We start from the raw sequence: 26,457 nt of genomic DNA on the forward strand, positions 1-26,457 counted from the left end.
CTGGAAAATAAGTCTCAACTTAGAAATGTTCTGTTGAGGAGGAAGTAGTGGAGAAACCATCAGCCGAACAAAACTAAAGGTGGAAGTAACTGATAAAATCATGGATGGTCATTCAATAAACAATAAAAGTACATCCTGCCAACACAGAGTTCCATAAATGTTGACTGATAAACAAATGTCTCCTGCCAGTGCACACTTTGGCTCAACTTCCCAAGGTTAAGAGGCAGCTTACTTCACTAAAGTTCTTGAAGGAATGCAAGAGGAGGGAGGATCTCACCCAGTTTTTCCAGAGTTTGCAGCGTGTACACGGCAAAAAGCCTGTAATCTGTATCTTTCCTTACAACAGGATTGAGTCTCAAATCTAGTTCTTTGAGGTAGGGCAAGGGTTGTAGTCGGGACACTTCCACTAATGAAGGAATGTTGTTATAATATAAGTTCAGATCTTGGAGTGAACATAGATACTGAATACCCTGAAAGAAAAAAAGAGTACATTAGGCAACTTCACATTGTTGGTTCTTATAAACACTGTTCAACTCAAATCTGTCTCTTTGTGCGTGTGTGTGTGTTTGTGTGTGTGTGTGTGTAGGGTAAAGGATGATTTAAGAATCTTCCTCAAATTGCTCACTACCTTTTTTTTTTAATTGTTATTTGTTTTTGAGACAGTCTTACTGTCTAGCTCCTGGAACTCTGTTCTGGGTCTCACTATATAGGCCTCAAATTCAGAGATCCTCCTGCCTCTACCTCCTAAGTGCTAGGATTAAAGGCGTGTGCCACTATAGCTGACACCACTTTGTTTTTTGAGACAGAGTGTGTCACTGAACCTGGAGTTCACTGATTCGTCAGCAAGCTCCAGGCATCATCCTATCTTTGCTTCATCAGACCTTGACCTTTTATGGGTTCTGGGATCTAGAATGAAGGTGTCCTGTTTGCCCAGCATGCACTTTACCAGCTGAGCCCTTCTTCCTACTTCTTGTATTGCCCTCTGCTCCCCTGACATGGACACTTTTTGGTTTTTATTGAGATCACCATTTTGTGATCTTCCTAGAAAAAAATTCAGTGACAAAACAGGCAAGTGTTTTCCATGTGTCCTGTGCACCACCATCACCTGAATCTCTGAGTATGTCCTAAACTGTGTGTCCTGTGCACCATCATCACCTGAGTCTCTGGGTGTGTCCTAAGTGATGTGTCCTGTGCACCATCATTACCTGAATATCTGGGTGTGTCCTAAGCGATGTGTCCTGTGCACCATCATCACCTGAATATCTGGGTGTGTCTTAAGTGATGTGTCCTGTGCGCCATCATCACCTGAATCTCTGGGTGTGTCCTAAGCAACGTGTCATGTGCAACATCACCACCCAAATCTCTGGGTGTGTCCTAAGCCCACCCAGACTTCCTCTCAGAATGGGGACTAAGAATCTGTATGTTTGCAAATCAGAATCTTAATTTTTTTACTTGCATTGGAATGTATTGTACTTGGCAATGCAAGTTTCATGAAGTTTTCCCTGAGAACAAAAAAATAAAATTTACCTAATATTTCATAAAAAACTTTAAGCAAAAAAGGTGAAAGAATTTTATAGAAGGTAATAAAATATAGTTGGGGAACATTTAAAAAGAAGATCCTATACCTCCCAGGCTAGCATTTTCTATCTCTTATTTCTTCTCATGAGACTATGAACTGAGCTGATCTGGCTGATCATGGACTATGGAACCCACCTTTAGGCTAGTGATCAAATTCCTTGATAAATCTAAGGATCGGAGATTTTTGAAATTTCTGAAGGCATCACCAATAGAATGGATTTTTCCAGCATATGATCCCTGCAATGAAAGCGACTCCACCAGTTCTGAAAGAGATCATCAGTAGTATGTTAGGATCTCAGTGAAAACAGGCTCTCTCCTTTCCCATAGGAATCTGTGAAAGGTCTTCCACCCACAGATCAAAAAATCAGATCTTTTGCCTTGTGTGCCTATTGGGATATGATACCTGTCCATTTGGAAAAATAACAATTGGCTCCAGGTAAAACTTTAAAAATCAGCACTTTAAGCTGGGCGGTGGTGGTGCACACCTTTAATCCCAGCACTCGGGAGGCAGAGGCTGGCAGATCTCTGTGAGTTCAAGGTCAGCCTGGTTTATAAGAGTTAGTTCCAGGACAGGCTCTAAAGCTACATAGAAACCCTGCCTTGAAAAACAAAAACAATAACAACAACAAAAAATCAGCTCTTTAAAAAAAATAGCGATATGGTCAAGACTGATAAGAAATCACAGTGTAACAGCTGCTGGGTTCCCTAATTATCTGGAAGATGTAGTACAAGTCCCTAAAAGCTCTCAAAACAAAATTTAGCCGGATGGTGGTGGCGCACGCCTTTAATCCCAGCACTCAGGAGGCAGAGGCAGGCGGATCTCTGTGAGTTTGAGGCCAGCCTGGTCTATAAGAGCTAGTTTCAGGACAGGAACCAAAAAGCTACGGAGAAACCCTGTCTCAAAAAAAAATTACTTATTTATCTGGATTTTCGATGGCTTTGGTCTCTTTAGTTTAATTTTGAGGCTTGGTCTTACTAGGTCCCAGGCTGTTCTCGAACTTTCAGTAGTATTCCTGTATCAGCTTCCTGAACTCTGGGATTACAGGCATAGGTCAACTATGCTTGCAAAACAAAATTTGAAAAGAACTGTTAGAATTCAGGTTTTTAAAAAATATTCTCAGGCCAAGTGGTAGTGCGCACAGCTTTAATCCAAGCACTCGGGAGGCAGAGACAGGCGGATCTCTGTGAGTTCGAGACCAGCCTGGTCTACAGAGGGAATTCCAGGACAGCCAGGGCTACACAGAGAAACCCTGTCTTAAAAAAAATCAAAACAAAGCAAAAACATGCAGGCAAAAAAATTATACACATAAAATAAAATAAATCCAAAAGCAATATTGGATGGTATGATTGTGTATGTGTGTGATTAATTAAAGTCAACTAGAAGCCGGGCGATGATGGCACACACCTTTAATCCCAGCACTCGGGAGGCAGAGGCAGGTGGATCTCTGTGAGTTCGAGACCAGCCTGGTCTACAGAGCTAGTTCCAGGACGGATCTACAGAGCTAGATCCAGGCTCTAAAGCCACAGAGAAACCCTATCTCGAAAAAACAAAAAACAAACAAAAAAATAAAGTCAACTAGACTTTGAAGAGCATTGAATATAGATGAATCTCAAATTTTTCAAAACGAACTCTAGCAGATTTGGTAGGCCAAACTGAGAATTGCAACCAAAACTGAAAAGGTGTTCTACAAGATCCAACTTGTAGGCAAATGCCAGAGAACTTAAACAAAAATTTAAAAATGCTGGAGCAGTTTGGGCCTCGAAATTGTTTGTTTGTTTTTGTTTGAGTCGGGATCTCACTATATATTCCTGGCTGGCCTGTAATTCATTATATTTACCAGGTGGGCATCAAACTCAGAGATCCATCTGCTTCTGCCTCCTGAGTGCTGGGATTAAAGATGTGCACCACCATGCCTAGCCCTCATAAACTTTTAAAAGCCATAAACTGAAGATCTCATTCGAGACTCAAACCATATTTTTTAGTAACTGGTACAAGCAGAATCTGGATAGAATACAACAGAGATGATAGTTTCAGACACAGGTCTGGAAGGGAAACAGACAGGCCAACCCCGGGAAGGTGGCACTAAGGGCCTGTTTTCCTGTACTTTCTGAATACAACAGAAGGGGGAGCTCCACATCTCTCCTTCCCCAACGTGAGTTTCAAAGACAGGGTTTGTGGCAAGCATCTTTACACATGGAACGATCTTACAATCCTTTAGCTGTTTTTTTAATGGAACATAATTTTTAAAGATTAACTAATTTTTTATGTGCATACAGGTTTTGCCTGTATGTATGTCTGTGTGAGGATGCCAGAATCCCTGGAACCAGAGTCACAATAGCTGTCAGCTGCCATGTGGATGCTGGGAACTGAACATGGGTCCTTTGGAAGATCAGCCAGTGTTCTTAACTGCTCAGTCATCTCTCTAGCTGAAATATCACTTTTATTAGGAAAAATATCTTAGCAAATTACACTAATCTTGACTAGATATCTAGCAGACTTTACCTTTTTTTTTTTTTTGAGATAGGGTCCCATGTTGCCCAGGCTAGTCCCAGACAAATACGTAGTTAAGACCAGCCTTGAATTCCTCCTAATCATCCTGCTTCTAGCTCCTGAGAGCTGGAATTATAGGTGTGAGACCACATGCCTGAGAGTAAACATTGTGTTAAAAATAAAGCAACTGGTAGTCACTGCTATCTATGATAACATTTCAGATACCAATATACATACATATATATATGTATATATAGGATTTCAGGGCTGGAGATGTAACTCAGTGGTAGAACATAGGCTCAGCATGCACATGGTTCTAGGTTTAATACCTAACATTCTTTTCCTCAAAATAGAATTCCGAAACAATTTTATCTGCCACCATGAATTTGGTGCTTCCCAGTACTTAGGTTTTTCTAATGAGATAGTGGTAATACTTAAAAAAATCTGGGCTGGAGAGATGACTCAACAGCTGAGAGCACTTGTGCTTCTTGTATGGGACCTGAGTTTGATTCCCAGCACTCACACAAACATCTTATTTCTAGTTCTAGGGGATCTAACACCCTCCTCTGACCTCTACTGGCACCAGGCACATACAGACATGCCAGCAAAACAAAGATCTCCTTTTTTATATGTTTGAGGTGGTTTGAATAAGAATGGTCACTATAGGTGCATTGAATGCTTAGTCACAAGGGAATAGCTCTATTTGAAAGGATTAGGAATTGTGGCCTTGTTGGAAGAAGTGTGTCACTGGGGTTTCAAAATCCCATGCTAGGCCCAGAGTTTCTCTCTCAGCCTTCAGATCAGAATGTAGCTTTCAGCTACAGCTTCAGTTCAGCCATGTTCCCTGCCATGATGATAATGAAATAAACCACTTTTAAGCTATAAGCCAGCCCCCAATTAAATGCTTTCTTTTATAAGAGTTGGCTTGGTCATGGTGTGTCTTCACAGCAATAGAACAGGGACTAAGACAATATTGTATAATGAATAACTTCACTGTTTAAAAGATCTACATAACTCAGTGAATCAATATTTCTAAATGATCAGTACATGATGTCTCAAAAATCATGCATAGGTAAAAGATCCATTCAAATACAATATACACCAGTGGGTTTTACTATAAAAGAGTGAAAAAAGGTTTATTTACAAACTAGTCCCTCTGAGTGTGGTTGAGAATTGCATGGCTGGGGCATCGGCAGTGGCACCAGGATTTATTCCCTACTGCTTGTATTAGCTTTTTGAGCACCCGTTCTCTTTGGATGGATACCTTGCTCAGCCTAGATATAGTAGGGAGGGCCTTGGACCTTCCCCAAAGCAATGTGCCTTATCCTCTCTGAAGAGTGGATAGTGGTGGGGTGGGGGAGTATGTGGAGGGAATAGGAGAAGGTGAGGGAGTGGGAACTTGGATTGGTATATATAATGAAAAAAGATAGTTTGTTTTCTTTTTTTTTAAAAAAAGAAAAAAGTTTATTTATAGAATTTTGGATTCCACACACAACTAAAATTCAAAAAACTACAAATTTATCAGTTTTCATGTTTTATCAAAGAAGAAAAATATTCATAATCCTTTTAAAGGCTATAAGACTGACTGTTCATTCAGAGGACTTGAGTTCTATTCCAAGCACCCACATGGCAGCTCAAAACTGCCTGTAACTGCAGTTCTAGAGAACCCAACACCCCTCACACAGACATACATGCAGGCAAAATACCAGTGCACATAAAATAAAAATAAATTATTAAAAAAACCAAACTATGTACTTTTGCAAAGAACTCAAGTTTAGTTTTCAGCACCCATATCAGAGGCTCAGAAGTAACTCCAACTCCAGGGGATCTAACACCTCTGGCCTCTAAGGGTGCCTGTATCTACATGCACATACTTAAAAAATTATGCTGACCTTTTACTTTCAACTTTTTAAATAGTAAAGTTTAAAATTTTTAAATTTTGAATAATGATAAAAATAAATCTTAAAAATATATTAGGTTAATATTTAGTGGATATATTATGATTCTCTTTTAATAAATTAATAAATTCTTTTACCTTTCTTAGTTTTAGTTCCTATATGGTAATATTAGCAGACAGAGTTTACACTAACAAGAGCTCTTTGAGATTGTGATGTGTATTTTTCAGTGATGGATATTGAACACAGGGTCTCATGTTTATATTAGACAAGTGTACCACCACTGGGGTACATCCCACCCCTTCAATAAAGTAAAATAATCCTAAGACCATAATAAATGATAATTGCTGAAAGCTGTAAATTAGAATTAGGAAAATCCAAAAAAGTAATTGAAAAGAAAAGGAAGTTTTGAAAACATTGAAGACAAAACTCTAGAAATAAAATTTAAATATTAAAAGGCCATTTTAGAAATGAAAGAAAGAATGAAAAGGGTCTGAGAAGATAAATCAGCTTCCCATGAAGCACAAGGACTTGAGTTCAATCCCCAACATACATTAAAAAAAAAAAATCAGGCGTGAAGTGTGCCCATCATTCCAGTGCTGGGAAGGTGGAGACAAGAAGACTCAGGGGGCTTGCAAGCCAGCCTGTCTAGCTGAATGGACAAGACTCAAGTTCAGTGCAAGACCCTGTTCCAAAAAGATGAGTACCTCTGGCTTCCACACACATGCATACACAACTGTACATAAAAAAAGAGAAAAGTATAAAAACAAGAACAAGAAAAAGCAGGGCAATAGTGTGAATGCCTTTAATCCCAGCAATGAGAGGCATAGGCAGGCAGATCTTAGTGTGTTCGAGGCCAGCCTGGTCTATAGAGCAAGTTCCAGGATATTCAAGACTTACACAGAGAAAGCCTACCTCATAAAAACAAAAAACAGGGCTAGAAAAAAAAACTGGCTCTAGAGAAATTCCCAGGAATCCACAAGGATGACCCCAGCTAAGACCCTAACTAATAGAAGAGAGGGTGCCCAAAGTGGCCTTGCCCTGTAGTCAGACTGATGAATATCTTTTTTTTTTTGAAATACTTATTTATTTATTATGTATACAATATTCTGTCGGTGTGTATGTCTGCAGGCCAGAAGAAGGCACCAGCCCTCCTTATTACAGATGGTTGTGAGCCACCATGTGGTTGCTGGGAATTGAACTTAGAACCTTTGGAAGGTCAAGCAATGCTCTTAACCACTAAGCCATCTCTCCAGCCCCCAGACTGATGAATATCTTAAATATCACCATAGAACCTTCATCCAGCAACTGATGGAAACAGAGGCAGAGACCTACATCAGAGCATGGACTGAGCTCCCAAAGTCCAGCTGAAGAGTGGGAAGAGTGAGAATATGAGCAAAGAGGTCAAGATCACGGTGGGTTCACCCACTGAAATAGTCTGCCTGAGCTAATGGGAGCTCACCAATTCCAGTCAGATGGGGAAGGAACAAGCACAGGTCCAAACTAGTCCTTCTGAATGTGGTTGACAGTTGCATGGCTGGGGCAGACTGAGGAGCCACTGGAAGTGGCACCAGGATTCATTCCTACTGTTTGTACTGGCTTTTTGGGAACCTATTCTCTTTGGATGGATACTTTGCTCAGTCTAGATCTAGTAGCGAGGGCCTTGGACCTTCCCCAAAAGCAATGTGCCTTACCCTTGCTGTGGAGTGGGTAGGGGGTAGGGAGAGTAAGTGGAGGGAATAGGAGGAGGGGAGGGAGTGGGAATTTGGATTGGTATGTATAATGAAAAAAAATTGTTTTCTTTCAAAAAAAAATTAAAAAAAGTCTAATGTGGGATGTCCTTCTGTATATGTATTGCTTTTATTGGATAATGAATAAAGCTCCTTTGACCAATGGCTTAGCAGAGTAAAGCCAGGTAGGAAATCTGAACAGAGATATAGAGAGAGAGTAGGCGGAGCCAGAGAGATGCCATGTAACTGCTGAAGGAGAAAGATGCCCACTGGAACCTTACCTGTAGGCTGCAACCTTGTGGTGTTACACAGATTAAAAGAAATGAGTTAATTTAAGATGCAATAGTTAGTTAATAAGAAGCCTGAGCTAATGGGCCAAGCAGTGTTGTAATTAATATAGTTCTGTGTGATTATTTGGGTATGGACAGCCAGGAAATGAAACAAGTAGCTCCTTTTACACAAGTCAAGTAGTGGTGGTACATGCCGTTAATCCCAGTACTCGGGAGGCAGATGTAGTCAGATCTCTGTGAGTTTGAGGCCAGTCTACAGAGCTAGTTCCAGGACAGCCAGGGTTGTTGCACAGGGAAACCCTGTCTCAAAAAACAAAAATAAATAAATAAATAAATGAGAGGGCTATTACACAGAGAAACCCTGTCTCAAAAAAACCAAAATGAATGAATGAATGAATAAGTTTCCTACCGCTGAGATTTATTTCTGGCCCTTTGTTTGTTTGTTTGAGACAGGGTCTTATGTAGCCTAGGCTGGCCTTGAACTCCTGATCCTCCTGCTGCCACCTCCCAAATGCTGGGATTATAAATATATGATACCATACTCAGCCGGATAGGGAATAACAATACATACTGTTATTGTGAAAGACACCAGCCCTTTATATAGTGTAACTCCAACTTTGAAACATTCCGAAAAAGACAACAGTGAAAATATCAGTGGTAGAGAAGTGCATAATCTCTGTACTTGGGAATCAAGGCTGGAAAATCACAAGTCTGATAGACTATTTTAGGCTGTAAATTTAGCTTAAGACCAGCTGGGTTATGCACTGTGGGGTCCTATATCAAACAAGCAAGCAAGCAAAATTAGAGGCTGTCAGGAGTCTGGGGTAGGTGAGAGATAAATAGATGAGATCCAGCAGTTATTTATTTACTTTTTAACCTTTATTTTTTTTGGTATGGGTATTTTGCCTGTACATCATGTGTGTGCAGTGCCCACAGAGACCAGAAGAGGGCACCGGATTCCCCTGGGACTGGAATTACAGATGGTTGTGAGTGGCCATGTGGATTCTGGGAATTGAACCTGAATCCTCTTAAGAGCAATTCATAAGTGCTCTTAACCCCTAAGTCATCTTTCCATCTCCTATTTATTTTAAAGCACTGTTAATTACACTGAGGGCTTTGCACATATTAGGCAAGGTCTCTACCACTAAGCCATACCCCCAAACCAATAAGGAATTTTTAGGGTACTGAAACCATTGTTTGATATTGTAATATCAAACATAGGACAGCATAGATTTGTTAAAATTCACAGAACTATATAACACAGAGTTAAACCCTAGTGTAAACTGTAGACTTCAGCTAAAAATGTATCAATATTAGTTAAATTATAACAACTCTATCACATTGAAAAATTATCACTAATAAGGGAAGCTGAAGGATAGGGGATAAATTTAAGTAGAGAATGGTATATGGGAACTCTGCATTTTTATGCTCAAATTTTCTGTAAACTTAAAACTGCCCTAAAAATAAAGTCTTTTAATAAAGAATAATGAATTATTGATACGTGTTAAAATATAGATAAGCCTCCAAAATATGCCAGACAGAAAGGGCACATTATTCTATTTATAGAAAATATCCAAAAGAAGCAAATTCACAAAGAAAGAAATCAGATTAGTGTGATTGCCAGCAGCTATGAGAGTGAGAAATATGAGTGATTTTCTATGCAGAGACCATTTGCTCATTCTCGGCCACCCAGACCCAAAATAATCATACAGAAACTGTATTAATTGCAACACTGCTTGGTAAATACCTTAAGCATTTTTCTAGCTGCTCTTATGTCTTAAATTAACCCATTTCTATTATTTTATATTTTACCACGAGGTTCATGGTTTACCAGTAAGGTTCGGGCATCTGTCTCCTTAGACAGTTACATGGTGTCTCTCTGACTCTGCCTTATTTTCTCCTCTATCTCTGTTTGGAATTCCCACCTTGCTCTATTCTGTCCTGTCATAGGCCCAATAAGCTTCTTTATTCATTAACCAATGGTAACAAGACACATTCACAGCATATAGAGGGGAAGCCCATATCACTAATAGGTCCATGAAAACATTCTGGAACTAGATAGTGGAAATGGTGGTTGTCCTTGTTAGCATTAACTGTCAATTTAAAGACAGCTTCAGTTAAAACTTTGCCTAGATCAGATTTGCTTATGGAAAATCTGTGGAGGATGCTCTTGATTATTAATTGATGTAGGAAGGCTCTAGGCAGAGCCTAACTCCTTGGCTGAGTAAGAAAGCCAGTAAAACAAAAGGTGAACCAGTAAGCAGTGTTCGTCCATAGCTCCTGACTCCAGGTTCCTGCTCTGAGTTCCCTCAACAATTAATTGTGACCTAGGAATATAATCAAATAAACCCTTTCGTGCAGTACATTTGGCCAGAGTATATTATCACTACAACAAAAAGCAAACCAGAACAGTTATGTAACTCTCCAAATGTGCTAAAGGACCTTGATTTGTATACCTTAAAATGGTGAGTTTTATAGTATGTGAGTATCTTTTTTAAAATACAAAAAAAAAAATCCTGACTTTCATGATAGTGTATTGGAAACTTTATGATACATAATAATCTAATACCCTAAGATCCTTCTGTTGTAAGAAAAGCTAAGGGCAATTAGTGATTCCATCAATGACCTGCAGGATTTCTCACGGGTTTCACTGCAGTCTCATTGGAAGAACGGACAAAAGGGCATCAGGATTATCACTTCTTTAATAAACCGTCACAGAGGCAGAATTCTTTTATGATTTGCATGAGGTGTTGGCTGTAAGAACATGTGCATTTGTTTTTAGCCCTCATAAAGTGCTAACTACAAATAGATCAGAGAACTTATCAAATACTGCATTGTCATAGATAATAAGAACCCTTGAATATGGGCTGGAGAGATGGCTCAGTGATTAAGTTCACTGAGTACCTTTTCAGAGGAGCCAGGTTCAATTCCCCAGCATCCACATGACAGCTAACTTCAGTTCTAGTGGATCTAATGCCTTCTTCTGGCCTCCTCTGGTATCAGACACACATGTGGTGCACAGGCATACATGCAGGCAAAGAATTCATATACACTAAAATAAAATATAATTAAGGTACATGCCCCAATGGGCAAACACTCATTTTAATTGTAAAAACAAAACCTCAACTAATCTCTCTCTAAAAAGCCTTGAAAACAGAAAAGGGAACAGGGAAGTTGCGGGGAGTAGGAAGATCAGTGTATGGCAGACAAGAGGGTGAGCAAGAGGAAGAAGTTTACAGAAACAATAGATGCAAATGCCTTAACAAAGCCCATTAATTTTTATTTTATTTTTTTAAAATAATAAAAAATAAAACTAAAGGGCAAAAAGAGAACCATTTATAGCTAGACTTGGAAGCTGAATTAATAACCTATCATAGAGCTTGTTTCTAATGACAATAAAACCATTTAAAAATATCTTCAGGAATTAAAGTGAAAAGACCTCCCATTAGCATCAATTATGATAATAACCACAATGGATTAGAGCATGCCAAATAGTCTTGAATCGATGATTCTGAGAAAGTAAAGCAGCCCTCATTAGTCACCAAAAAAACGATGTTAATAAATAAACTCACTTTTAAAACTGGGTGGAGGGGCCGGGTGGTGGTGGCGCATGCCTTTAATCCCAGCACTCGGGAGGCAGAGGCAGGCAGATCTCTGTGAGTTCAAGACCAGCCTGGTCTACAAGAGCTAGTTCCAGGACAGGCTCCAAAACCACAGAGAAACCCTGTCTCGAAAAACAAAACAAAACAAACAAACAAAAAAAACTGGGTGGAACAAACAAACAAACAAAAATCAAACTTCAATCTTGCTGTTCCTACACAATTGGTGCCACAACAACAAATGGTTAGTGTGGAGATTTTTGTCTTTATAAAACTATTGCAGCTGATAAAAAAAATGGAATTTCTGTAATGCCTACTGAATTAACAGACCTGGGCAATCATGTTCAATGGCTACCCTAAATATAAAGAACATCAGGCATCACATACTTCCTCACAGAAGCACACAGTGTTATCCATGAAGCGTTGTGTGAAAACGGCACACACAAATCAAACTTGAACTTTATTAAATCTCATATAACTTCTAATGAGGCAATACAGGGAACAAGAAAAAAATGATAAACATCTTTTAGGGATAATATAGTGAGTAAAATCCAGATGATAATGAACTCTTTAAGTACAATAATATAATAAGGCACGTTTCCTCAAATATGATGAAAATTCAAGGAAAAATTGGGTAATATTTAGAACAAGTTTAAAACATATATCAACAAACTGGCATACAGACTTTATATAGATTTTTTAAATTATGGCCCAACGGGAGAAATGATAGTGTTGGTTGAATATTTGATATTAGGGACTTATTATAGTTAAGCATTGTAATCAGAGACTGCTCGTTTGTTTCCCAGCTGCCCAGACCCAAATAATCACACAGAAATTATATTAATTACAACACTGTTTGGCCAATGACTCAGGCATATTCCTGGATAATTCTTATATCTTAAATTAACCCATTTCTATTAATCTGTGTATCACAACACTGTGGTTCCAGTGAGCATCTTTCTCCTTCATGGTGTCTCCTAGACTCCACCTTCTCTCTCTCCTCTCCTCTCCTCTCCTCTCCTCTCCTCTCCTCTCCTCTCCTCTCCTCTCCTCTCCTCTCCTCTCCTCTTGTCTCTCTCTCTCTCTCTCTCTCTCCCCCCCCCCCCTCTCTCTCTCTCTCTCTCTCTCTCTCTGTATCTCTGTTCAGATGTCCCTCCTGGTTTTACTCTGCTAAGCCATTGGCTGAAACAACTTCTTTATTAACCAATGATGATAAAACATTTTCATAGCATACAGAGGAGAATCCCACATTAAGGCATGAAGGCACATGCCTTTAATACTAGCACTCTAGAGACAGAGGCAGATGGAGCTCTGAGTTCAAGACCAGCCTGGTCTGCACAGTGAGTTCTAGGCAGGCCAAGGCTACATGAATGAGACCTTGACTCAACCTACTCCCACCCTCCACAAAGAAGTTATAATTGAGGCTGGAGATGCAACCTAGTGGTAGAATGCCTCACATGTATAAGGATTCAATCCTAAACAATAACTACACACACACACACACACACACACACACACACACACACACACGAAGTTACTGCTATAGCTAAAGCACTATGTATTAGAAGCCTTAGGTAGTACTTGAGATACTATATTAGATAAGATCATAGGAGTGTCCGGAAAGAAATGTATTCCAGAGAAAATGTAACAATACTGTTTATATATTTAAAGTCATTGTATCGGCAATTTAAAAATGAACAGAACAAGTTTGGTGGTGGTGGCACATGCCTTTAATCCAAGCACCTGGGAGACAGAGGCAGGTGGTTCTCTGTGAATTTGAGGCCAGACTGGTCTTCCAGAGGTCCTGAGTTCAATTCCCAGAAACCATATGGTGGTGCACAACAATTTATAATGAGATCTGGTGCCCTCTACTGGTATGCAGACAGAACACTGTACACATGATAAATAAATAAATAAATAAAGCAAAATAATTTATGGTCTAGGGAGAGAGTTCAGTTTATAAAATGCTTGCCTCATAAGAGGACTGGAATTTGTATCCTTGGTACTCACATGAATATTGGGCAGATGTAGTGGTCTACTTGTAATTCTAGCACTGCAAAGGCAGAAACAGGTCATCCCAGGAGCAAGTGATCTAGATAGACTAGTCCATTTCATTAGCTCTGGGTTCAATGGAGAGACTACCTCATTGTGGCGAGAAATTGAGGAGATTTCCAGTGTTATCCTGGTCCCTCCACAGACATGCTCAGATACCATACAGACATGAAACAAAGAAGTTGCCGTCAGCTATCTTAGATGGAATATTTGGTTATTTGAGGAGTTCTTATCTCTGAAAATACATGACAATATATTTATGGATGAAATTATATGTCTAGGATTTGCTTTGAAATAATTAGTGCCGAAGTTTAGGAGTAGAAAGATGGTAGAATATGTAAGAAAAAGGATCGACTATGAATTGATAACTATTGAGGTAAAGTGACCGGAGTTCAGTATTCTGTTATCTCTACTCTTTTATACATGGGAAATAGTCATAGAAAAATTATAAAATTGCAGGGAATAGTTATTTAATCCCAACACTCAGGAGGCAGAGGCAGGTGTATATCTGTGAGTTTAAGGCCAGTTTGTTCTAAATAGTAAATCCCTGGACAGTCAGAGCTACCTAGTGAGACCCTATCTCAAATAAATAAAAAATAAAATAAAATGCTTATATATGTATAGGATATTTCTGGAAATCTGGTAATAGTAATTGTCTTTAGGAAGAGGAACCAGGCCTGTAAGACAGGGAGGCAAAGTAAAGACTTATTCTTTGTTTTACAATTATAATATCTAGAGTGTAATAAATTAACTACTTTAGCAGATTTTTTTTGTTTGTTAGTTTGTTTTATTTTTTTGTTTTGTTTTTGAGACAGGGTTTCACTGTGTAGCCCTGGCTGTCCTGAAACTTGCTCTGTAGGCCAGGGTGAGCTCAAACTCAGCGATCCACCTGCCTCTGTCTCCTGAGTACTGGGACTAAAGGTGTGCACCACCACCCGGCTAATAGCCTTTTTAAGAAACACATAGTTACAGATATTTTCTCTGCTAAATAATTATCATCAACATGTGTTGCTCAACATGCTCTAGTACATTTTGCTTATGCACCGTTCTTGACCCCATATTAAACCCTTCAGGTGCCATTTTACTTCTGTGTTCTTCTTTATAGTCTTAAAAACTTCTCATTTTAGCCGGGCGGTGGTGGTGCACGCCTTTAATCCCAGCACTCGGGAGGCAGAGGCAGGCGGATCTCTGTGAGTTCGAGACCAGCCTGGTCTGGTCTACAGAGCTAGTTCCAGGACAGGCTACAAAGCCACAGAGAAACCCTGTCTCGAAAAACCAAAAAAAAAAACAAAAAACAAAAAAAAAACAAAAAAAACTTCTCATTTTAACTTATTTCCTCTCTCAAACATATCCTTTCCTTCTCATTCTACCTGAATATGGTTTCCCTACTTCCCTGAAACTCTCTTTGTCTAAGTTGTCAATGAGCTACTAGTGTACAAAGGACCAGTCTACAGAGCTTTTATCTGATCTCTTGTATATTTATTAAAGATTTAAAATTGTTTTATCTGGCTGGGGTTGGTGGTGTGCACCTTTAATTCCAGCACATGGGAGCCTGAGACAGATTCCTGTGAGTTTGGGGACAGCCGAGTCTAAATACTGAAGAGATCCTATGTTAAATACAACTGTGTGTGTGTGTGTGTGTGTGTGTGTGTGTGTGTGTGTTCGAATGCCATAATTTGTTCTAGCTGGAGAATGGGAGGGGTATATGCCCTCTCCCACAAATATCATTATTTTTTTTTTCTTTTTTCTTTTTTTAAAGACTAGATCTCATGTTTGTGGATTCTGTCAGTCCTTGTACCTCAGCCTCCCTAGTAGCTGGGATTATTGGTATGCACCACAATGGTTAGCTTTGTGCCTCTCCATCCTCAATACCAAGGTGAATTAATACTATAAAATATTAACAGAAGGAAAGACACAGATGTGTACCAAGCCAATGAAGCTGACTTTATCTGAATTGTAAAATAGGGGGTTCACAACAGTTTTGTTTTTTTTTTTTGTTTTTGTTTTTGTTTTTCGAGACAGGGTTTCTCTGTGGCTTTGGAGCCTGTCCTTAACTAGCTCTGTAGACCAGGCTGGTCTCGAACTCACAGAAATCCGCCTGCCTCTGCCTCCGCCTCCCGAGTGCTGGGATTAAAGGCGTGCGCCACCATCGCCCGGCCTCACAACAGTTTTGAAAAGAAAATATGTGCCACGCTGAGGATGTTGCCCAGTTGGTAGAATGCTTGCCTCATGCGCTGAGCCCTAGACTTGACTCCTCAGAACTGCATAAGACTGGGTAGAGTGGCAAGTTTGAGGGTAGACTTTCATGGTAATCGCCTTTCAAATGACCATTACCTCCTCAGGGGACTAACTTTTGTCTTTAAAAAGACATGAGACCTTGTCTCATACAAACATATATATTTATATATACGAAAGGTCTGCATCAATTTATACATTAATCAAACTGTTATCTTTGGCTACAGAAAAAAAGTTGTATCATCTTTATTGTTCACATAGTATTTAACTTACCAGCATATACTAATTTTTATAACTTAAAAATTTTAAATTATTAATTAAAAATCCCGATATTTTCTTGTTTTACAAATGAAAAAAGTAGAGGAAGCAGGAAAGAAGTGTTTGTTATGGCTATAGCACAGGCTTTGGATTAAGTCTTGGATTAATAAACCCTGTCTGTCCCACCAGCTCTGTGACTCTGGGCAAGAGTCTAATCTAATTTTACTGATTTGTAAAATGGGAACCATAACAGCATCTGCCTAGTAAGCTTGTTTTGGAGATTAAATGCAAGTAAGGCATTTAACACAACGAGTGGCAATAATGATATAATAAACTTATTAGGGAAGTAAGAGTTTAATTAGGAATATTGAAGACTTTCCTAGCTTTCTTCCTTCTTAGACTCTCAGAAAGCAAACTATGTGAGTCAGACCCGGGCAGAGGCAATGTTCAGCATCTCTCAGTATTTATTACCTTTAGGGTGAAGGCAAGGCCGGGGCTCTGAGCTTAGTATTTCACATAAAGCCTCTCTGGGCTTTTAAAAGGGAACATCCAGATTGATCAAAGAGAGACGGAAGTTCTTGAAGTTCTTGAGAACAGATGATGGAATAGGGGTGTTCTTTCCCAAGGCATCCCAACCTGGAAAAGTCCTCCTAAGTGACTGCCAAAATTAACGCCCCTTGTGCCTCCTCAGCAGCGCCCACCACCACTCTTGTCCTTCTCAACCCTTCCCCTCTCTCACCAATATCCATTTCCTCCCACTAATGGAGACTTCTGTCAAACTCTGTCACTTGCCATAAGGGTCTCTTCCTGCCTGTTAGTACTTCACACTCCTTTCCTTCAATTTCTCATCCTCTGCCACAGACTATCCTCTTCGTTCCGCACCTCAGTGTAACCCTTCTGCCTCAGTTTCCCCTTTCTCCGCCTCAGGAACTGCTCCCCTGCAGTTCTCTTGCCTCCACCTCGGTTTCCCTTCAGCCTCTGACCCACGCTCCCGACCCACGCCCTCCTGGTTCGGCCCTACCCGACTGCTCCAGGGTCAGCGCCCCCAGGCGGCGGAGGCCCTCCTCGTCCAGATCCCATTGCTCCGCCATTCGCGCCTGCCGCTCACCTGCCACGGCTCGCGAGACCGCCCCGCGCTCGCCAGACCACGCCCCTCGCGCCAGGCCCCGCCCCCGCCCCGCCCACTAGCTGAGGGCCTCGGTTTTCTAGGTGCCGTTAGAGGACGGGTCACGTGCCTATCCGCCTGCCACAGAAGTTAGGACTATGGTATGGAGCCCGTCCCGGAGAAGGGCGCCAAAACCACGGAGGTGGCCAGTGGGGGAGTTGGTGCCCAGAATGTAGGCGTTGGGAATAGGGATCTGACTCGATGAGGGTCGGAAGGCGGCCCCAGCTTAGAAGAATCTGGGGAGGGCGTGGATGAGTAGCTGCGAGAACATGCTGACTTTAGCGGTGAACTGCTTGTTCTACAGCACTGAGGATTTGAGGGGCGTCAGGTTTGAGGGGTGGAGGAGGTTTGTCTCTTTGAGGGATGGAGGCCTTAGTACCTTAAAGCCCAGGTTCGTTCTAGACATTGAGCTAGACGGGAGTGACCTTTAAAGGCGAAATCCACATCTGACAGTTGGGGGGGGGGGGAGATTTTGGAGGCCTGATGGAAATTCCCGAAGTTAGGAGAAACTTGGCTCTGGGGAGCCGAGTCCTGGCTTCAGGGCACTGAGGTCCTATCGCTCTAATTTGATTTGGAAGAAGGTCGTATGGAAATGAGATGCTCTTTGGAGTGGAGTTGGGATGACTAAAAACCGCCCTACATCCCGTAGTCGGTCTAGCAAGAAGCCATTTTTTTCAAGTACTGCAGGTTCTCTAGCTGCTATGACCGGAGGCTCTCCCCCAAGCGGAATAGTTCTGCACTAGTAATGCCCTGAACAGTCTTTGGGGAAGAAAGCTCTGGGAAGAACAGTTACTTTCCTAACTTTGACCAGAAAGTGTCCCTTGGAAGTCCTGTGGGTGACACGTGAAGCAAGTACTTGAACCAAGACACCCCCCTTTTTTATATAAATTAATTTAACTTTATTTTCTTGTTCTGAAGGTGTCAGATTCCCTGGAACTGGAATTTTAGACAGTTGCGAGCTACCATGTGGGTGCTAGGAACTGAACTCAGGTCCGCTAGAAGAGCAGCCAATGCTCTTAACCACTAAGCTGTCTCTCTAGTCCCCGACCCTTTTCTTTAATAAGAGCTCAGCCTCCAAGGAGCAGGTTTAGTTTAGCATTCAAGTATGCCAAAATACATATCTCTGCTGAGCCTTCAACTGGCTAGGTACTTTCAAAGAGAACAGGATGAAAATCAAATCCTTGTATATCTGTGCTTTCTGATAAAGGTGGAGTCCTTATTTACTCTCAAGTTTATCATGTCCAGCCTCGATCACATTTAGAAGGCATGGAACTCAAAATGGCATCATTGGATTAGTTTTTCCAGTTCTGCTTCTGAGTCATGAACCCATTATATAATCTGTATTCTTTCTCTTCACATCTGCCTAGAGCTTTTCTAGTCTTAAAGTGGCATGTGTAATGGTTCCTCCTTATTTCAGAAATTAGACACGGTTTACTGTAGAAGAAATGCCCCTCTTCTTTATTATAAGGATTTATTCTTTTTCAGAATTAGAGATGCAGATTTTTGGTGGAAGAAGAAGGTATTCCTTTCTTGAACAACCACCTTGTACTTTAATAGTCTTGTACCCACAGCCACCATCATTCCTAGAGAATTTTAATCTTTTTAGTTAGCATACAAGCTAGTGGGTTCCACTGTGACATTTTCTTTTTTAAAAAATATTTATTTATTTATTTATTATGTATACAATATTCTGTCTGTGTGTATGACTGCAGGCCAGAAGAGGGCACCAGACCTCATTACAGACGGTTGTGAGCCACCATGTGGTTGCTGGGAATTGAACTCAGGACCTTTGGAAAAGCGGGCAATGCTCTCAACCTCTGAGCCATCTCTCCAGCCCCCCCACTGTGACATTTTCAAATACATATATCATTCGACTTTGTTTGCTGTGCCTTTCTCCCCTTAAGCAGTCCCACTCTCTGTTCTTATGTCCCATTACCCTCTTTTTCCCCTTCCTTTAGACCTCTTCTCCTCGCATAGGCCCCTTTCAACTTTCATATCATATGTATATACGTATAAATCTATATTTCATGTATGAAAGAAAACACGAACCTAGCTTATTTATCTCCAGTTCCTTCCATTTTCCTGCAAATACCAGAATGTCATTCTTTACAGCTAAATAAAATCCCTTGTGTATATCTACTGCATTATCTATTCATCTGTTGATGTGCTTTTAAGCTGGTTTCATATCTTGGCTATTGTGAATAGTGCAGTAATATTCATGGATGTGCAAGTATATCTATGGCATGCTGATTTAGAATTCTTTAGTACATAGTGGTTAATTTTCATGGTCAGCCTGACCAGAGTTGGAATTACTTAAGAGGCACTTTTCTAGGAATGTCTATGAATATATTTCTAGAGAAATTTAGCCAAGGAAGAAGAGTTGCTTTGAATGCAGCAGCACCACCTCATGGTCTTTGGTACCTGCCTAAATAAAAAGGAGGCAGGAGCGTCAGCGTGCTTCTGCTTTCTGATTGTCCCAGATGTGAGGAGTCCTAGCTTTATGCTTCTGCTCCCAAGAACTCTATCACACCTCCTCTGCCTTGCTGGACTGAATGCTCTTAAACCCTGAGCCAAAACAAATCCTTCTTCAGTTGCTTTTATTATTATTAAATGTGTCCGTGTGGGTGCTAGGTGCACACACGTAGAGGTCAGAGGGCAACTTTGTGGAATCAGTTCTTTTCTTCCAATTTGACATGGGTTCCATGGATTAAGCCCAGGTCACCAGGCTTGCGCAGCAAGTGCCTTTGCCCACAGAGCCATCTGGTGGTCCCTTAAATTGCTTTATACAAATACAAAGTATTTGGTCACAGGATTGAGAAAAATAATTGTTACAATGTATATATCCATAAGTGGTGCTAGTTGAGTGGTGTTTCTGTGTTTGGTGCTTTAGAACTCTCCATAATAGATTTCTGCAGAAGCAGCCCCGATTTAGCATTTGTTGTTGTTTTCTTCTTGTTATTGTAAAATGTAGTTTTATCACTTTTATGCTTTATGTCTGTATGCATATGAACATACACATACGTGTGTGGGTGCCATTGGAGGCCAGAAAAGGGTGCTTCATTCCTAACGCTGTAGTTACAGGTAGGAGATTTTTTTAAATAAATTATTTTAAAAAAGAATTTTATGTATACATGTTAAGCCAGGTGTGTGGCACATGCCTTTGGGCTCAGTAATCAGAACGGTGAGGCAAGCAGATCTCTGAGTTTGAGGCCAGTCTGGTCTGCAGATTGAGTTCTAGGCATGCAGATCTCTGAGTTTGAGGCCAGTCTGGTCTGCAGATTGAGTTCTATTGAGTTCTAGGCATGCAGGTAATGCACATATATATGTGCAGACAAAACTCATAACTTTTCTGTTATTATTATTTTTGTTTTGTTTTTTGAGACAGATTTCTCTGCAAAACCCTGGCTCTTACTATATAGCCCTGGCTAGCCTGGAACTCATAGAGAAAAGAGATAAGAAATCCACCTGCCTCTGTTTCCTGAGAGCTGGGATTTACCATTTTAATAAGTATAATTCAATGATCTTATATTTTCTGAGTTGTGCAACCACCACCACAACCGTGGAATGTTTTTATCTTCCTTAAAGAAGATCATACTCCTTCTTAGTCTCCCAGCCCTAATTAACCATTCATCTACTTTATGGCTCTACAAATTTGCCTTTTCCTCACATTGTCTGCTTTTTCTTAACATAATGATTCAAGGTCAATCCATGTTGTGACATGTATCATTACTTCTTTCCTTTTTATTAATAACCTTTTAATGAGTCAGACCAGGCAGAAAAAATGTCTTTAATTCCAGCAATTAGGAGGCAGAGACAGGTTCATCTCTGTGAGTTCAAGGCCAGCCTGATCTACAGAGTAAGTTCCATGCCAGCCAGGGCTCCAAAATTAGACTCTGTCTTAAACAAAACAAACAAAACTACCAAAATAGTTTCAATGTATGGATATATTCCACTTTGTTTATTTATTTACCAGTTGATAGACAAATTCAACTTAACATAGATATAAAGATTTATTTCTAGGCTCCAGTTATATATGTCTTTATACCAATAGTACAATGTCTTAATTAATCTTGGTGTGTAGTAAGTTTTCAAAATTGGAAGTACATGTCCTAAAATTTTGTTTTTCTTTAAAAAGATTATTGTAGCTATTTTATGAGTCCTTTTTAAGGCAGCTGGGTTTTTCACCAGAATTGTGTTGAATTTATAGGGCAGTTTGGAGAATATCACCATATTTTTAGACAGGGTCTTGCTGTGTAGGTCAGGTTGGCCTAGAACTAGCAACCTTCCTTAGCTTCTTGAATTGTAGGGTTATAGTTGTGGACCACCGTGCTTGAGTATTGTCATCTCCATATTACATTTCTCAAGAGAGCCTATTTTCCCATTTATTTGAGAATTTTAAAAGTTTCTTTCAACAGGGTTCATAAGGAGAGGGTTCATCAGTAAAATGTTTGTTGTGCAAGAATGAGAATCTGAGTTCAAGCTTCGACACTACATAAAAAGCTAACTATCCTGTAATCCCAGCATGGAGAGGCAGAAAGGGTAATTGCTGAAACTCACTGGCTAGCCAGTCTAGCTGAATCCAAGAACCCTGATTCAATGAGAAATTAATCTCAAAATATGATGTGGACAGCAATTGGAAAAGATAACAATGTCAACCTCTGGTGCATACATGCACATATACAAAAAAACGATTTAAACAATGTTCCAAAGTTTTCAGAGTACAAAGATTATATTTCTTAAGTTTGTTAATAAATGTTTGCTTTTTTGATCCTATAAATAGAATTATTTATTCTCATTTTCTTTCTCTGTGTGTGTGTGCGTGCGCGCACGTGTGCACATGTATATCCATTCAAGTGACCAAGCCTGTGTGTGTGCATGCAGAAACCAGAGGACAAGATCAAGTATTCTGCTCTCTCGATCTCATGCTCAGTCCTTTGAAACACTTGCAGTGGAGCTCCTCATTTTTCAGCTAGGCTGGCAGCCAGCAAAACTCCCAAGGACCTTCGTGTCTCCACCCCCAATCAGTGCTGCAGGTACAGGTGAACGTTGGACACACCCAGCTCTTTTACATGGATGTTGAGATCCAAATCCAGATACTCATGTTTCACAACAGGCGCTCTTTTTCCTACCACCCACCTCTTAATACAGGGTCTCGCGGTGTAGCCATAGTTGGCCTTGAGTTCATTATGTAGCCTTACACTGTCCTCAGACTTGTAGTGATCCTCCTGCCTCAGTCTTCTGAGTGTTGAGATTACAGATGCCTGAAACCATGGCTAGCTTCTTAAATTTTAAGGTGTGAAATAGAATTGTTTTTTAAAACTATCCTTCAGTCTTGCTGAGCTCATAACATTGTGTGTGAATTCCTTTGCCTGCTGTATGCACTTTACCATGTTGTCAGCAACTGTGGTTCCATACTGTTTGTCCATTTATTTCTGTTATATAACTGTCACCTCATTTTTTCCTTTAGGAGGAGCCTGGCATGCTGCATGAATCAGCAGAGGACTTGTTTCATTTCAATGTTGGGGGCTGGCATTTCTCAGTTCCCAGAAGCAAACTTGCTCAATTCCCAGACTCACTGCTGTGGAAAGAGGCTTCAGCCTTGACATCTGCAGAAAGCCAGAGGCTGTTCATTGACAGAGATGGCTCCACATTTAGGCATGTGCACTATTACCTCTACACTTCCAAGCTCTCCTTCTCCAGCTGTGCCGAGCTGAACTTGCTTTATGAGCAAGCCCTGGGGTTACAGCTGATGCCTTTGCTTCAGGTAAGATGTGCTTCTCCTCCAAGAGTGATGTTCAACAGCACTCCAAAATGTGAGGCTGTATGGGTTTCTGAGGTAACCCTTTTAATAGACAAGTGTAATAAATGAGTTAAAATAATGAACAATATACTGAATTGCATAATGGCTTTGGCTTTCTTTTTCTTTGAGACAGGGTTTCTCTGTAGCTTTGGTGCCTGTCCTGGAACTAGCTCTTGTAGACCAGGCTAGCCTCGAACTCACAGAGATCCGCCTGCCTCTGCCTCCTGAGTGCTGGGATTATAGGCTCTTTTGCTTGCTTTTGAGGTCTCACTGTGTAGGCAGGGACCATCGTGACTCTATGACCTCACAGCCCCTATTCGCCAAGTGCCATACACCCAGCTCTTAACTGCACAGTTTAACAGAGACTTTCATCTGATTCTGCTTTATTTGCATCAGCAACCACATGGGACCTGAGACGGGAGTTAGTGTTACTGAGAGGGTAGCTTTGGCTCTTCCAAATCTTATTTTAAACTGCTACTTTTTTTTTTTGAGGTGCTGGGGACAAAACCAAGGCCTTCTGCTTGCTAGGCAAATACTCTACCACTAAGCCACATCTCCAACCCTTGGTTTGCTTTTGTTTTTAGAGACAGGGTTTCTTTGTGTACCCTTGGTTGTCCTGGAACTAGCTCTGTAGACTAGACTGGCCTTGAACTCACAAAGATCTGCCTGCCTCTGCCTCCTGAGTACTGGGACTAAAGGTGTGTGCCACCACTGCTGGGATTTTTCTTTTTTAATGTACATTTCTTTAAGATAGTCTTATAGTGTGGCCCAGGCTGTCGTGGAAGAACTCATTTTGTAGCTTAGGCTGTCCTCACACTCACACAATCCTCCCAAATACTGGGGTTATAGGTGTGCACTACCATACCTATAGTAGCCCCTGGGGTTTTTTTTTTTTGCATCTATTGTTAGTGTGTGTGTGGTGTGTGTATGTGGGCATAGATGCCATGGTGTTTAGGTAGAAGACAGAAAACTCTATGGAGTCACTTATTTCCTTCCAGTCGTATGTGGGTTCCAGAGGTGGAGCTTAGGTTGTCAGGCTTGTATAGCAAGGACCTTAACCAGCCGAGCCATCTTTCGAATTCACCCTTGGTACTTTGAGAAAGGCTCTCCACTTGACTCCAGCTATCCTTGAACTTGAAGCCCTCCTCTCTGCCTCCCAAATGCTGAGATTAACAGGCTTGTGTTGTGAACATTTAAAAGGAAAAAAGCTGTACAACTTCTAGGATTTACTATGTACACCATGGCTGAGATTTTAAATCGGTAAGATTCATCAAGACTATTTCTTCTCACTGGCACAGTGGTATACATCCATAATTGTAGCTACTTAGAAGGCTGAAGTGGGATGATTTCTTGAGTGCATGAGTTTAAGACCAGCCTAGGAAACATATGGACAACTTATTTTTTCCAAAGGTGCGTGCTACCACCGCCCAGCTTTTTTTTTAATTTTTTTTTAAAAAAAGATTTATTTATCTATTATGTATACAGTGTTCTGTCTGCATGTATGCCTGCAGGCCAGAAGAGGGCACCAGATGTCATTACAGATGGTTGTAAGCCACATGTGGGTGCTTGGAATTGAAGTTAGGAAGAGCAGCCAAAGCTCTTAACCACTGAGCCATCTCCAGCCCCCAAAGTCTACAGCACCCGGTATTTCCAGATGGTCTCCCACCCAAGTACTAACCAGGCCTGACTCTCTTTAGCTTCTGAGAGCAGATAAGATTGGGTGTGATCAGGGTGTTGTGGCCATAGACAGGACAACTCTCATTTAAACAAAACCAAACAAAACATCTCATTGTGCCTATAAGGTACTCAATATTTACTTTGGCAAAGCAAAAATTCTTCAATTTGCAGAATCCTTTCTTTGCCTTCACTTCTTTATTTTTCAATAGACTTTTTGTTTTTGTTTTGTTTTGAGATGGGGTCTCACAGCTCTGGTTCTCCTGGAACTCACTGTGTAGACCAGACTACAGGCTGGCCCCAAACTCAGAGATCTACCTGCTTTTGCCTCCTAGGTGCTAGGAGTAAAAACATGGGACACCACTCCCAGCCCAAGAGCCTTTCAGATTTTTTTTAAATTTTTAAAAAAAATTCTTTCTGTTTGTCTGTTTGGAGATTTATTTTGTTTATGTGTATGTGTGTGTCTGAGTATATGTATGTACATCATATGTATACAGGCACCTGTGGAGACCAGAAGAGGGCATCAGATCCTCTGGAACTGAAGTTTGAGGTAGCTGTGAGCAGCCACTGTGGATGCTGGGAACTGAACCTGGGTCCTCTGAAAGAGTAGCAAGTCCTCTTAACTGTTAAATCCAAGAGACTTCTTTTCATTTCTTTATTTTGTTTTTGTTTTTAGTCCTGTTTTTGAACCAGAGTCTCTTTCTGTGGCTCTGGTTGGCCTGAAACTCTCTGTGTAGATCAGCCAGATTTCAAACTCACAGAGATTTGCCTGCCTCTGCCTCCCAAGTGCTAGTGATTAAAGATGTTACCATACCCCCTTTTTTTTTTTGGTGATTTGAGACTTATTGTGGCTCAAGTTAACCTAGAATTTGCTGTGTAACCAGTGGTGACCTTGAAATTACAGGCATATACCACCACACTTTTTTGTATTTTTATTTTTTATTTTGAGAAAGGGTCTCAAGTAGTCCACACTGGCCTCGAACTAACTATACAGTTGAGGAGGACCCTTAATTTCCTTTTCTTGCTTTTGCTTCTCATGTACTGGGGTTAACAGCCTCTATACAATGTGCTTCCTTCCTTTAAAAAAAAAAACACTTTGGTTTTATGATTTTCACTTGTGTGTATGTGTCTGCGTGTGCGCACACACATATGAGTGCAGATCCTCATGAAAGCTAGAAGTGGTACTGGATTCTGTGGAGCTGAGTTGTATGTGGTTGTGAGATGCCCAACTTTGGGCTGGAAACTGAACTCAGTCCTCTGCAAGAGCAGCAAATGCTTTTACCATTGAGTAAGTCTCTCTAGCACACACCTTCCTTCCTTCCTTCCTTCCTTCCTTCCTTCCTTCCTTCCTTCCTTCCTTCCTTCCTTCTTTCCTTCCTTCCTTCCTTCCTTCCTCCTTCCTCCCCCCCCCCATCTGTCTCTCTCTTTTTTTGCGGGGTGGGGGGGAATTCAAGGCAGGGTTTCTCTGTGTAGCCCAGGCTGTTCTGGAACTCACTATATAGGGCAGGCTGGTCTTGAATTTAGAGATCTGCTGGCCTCTGCCTCCATGAGTGCTGGGATTAAAAGGCATGCACCACCACTCCCCAGCTGCAACTTTTTTCTTATTTTAAGAGCTTTAAAAACCTTTACTGATAAAGCATCAAAGTATGATGGAAAATGGAAGCATTACTTTTAAGTTTTCTCCAAGCCA

General features: G+C 40.7%; 1 protein-coding gene across 1 annotated transcript in view; it reads left to right on the forward strand.

Moving 5' to 3' along the window:
* The first annotated feature begins 17,396 nt into the window (after positions 1 to 17,396).
* The window catches only part of Kctd19 (potassium channel tetramerization domain containing 19), a 34,898-nt gene continuing 25,837 nt past the window's right edge, over positions 17,397 to 26,457 (forward strand). Inside the window, exons 1-2 of the mRNA XM_075978015.1 lie at positions 17,397 to 17,465; positions 22,761 to 23,057. Coding sequence (XP_075834130.1) covers positions 17,397 to 17,465; positions 22,761 to 23,057 — 366 coding nt within the window. The remainder of the gene's footprint in view (positions 17,466 to 22,760; positions 23,058 to 26,457) is intronic.

This window comes from Microtus pennsylvanicus, chromosome 6, assembly GCF_037038515.1.
Source record: "Microtus pennsylvanicus isolate mMicPen1 chromosome 6, mMicPen1.hap1, whole genome shotgun sequence".
NCBI lineage: Eukaryota > Metazoa > Chordata > Mammalia > Rodentia > Cricetidae > Microtus > Microtus pennsylvanicus.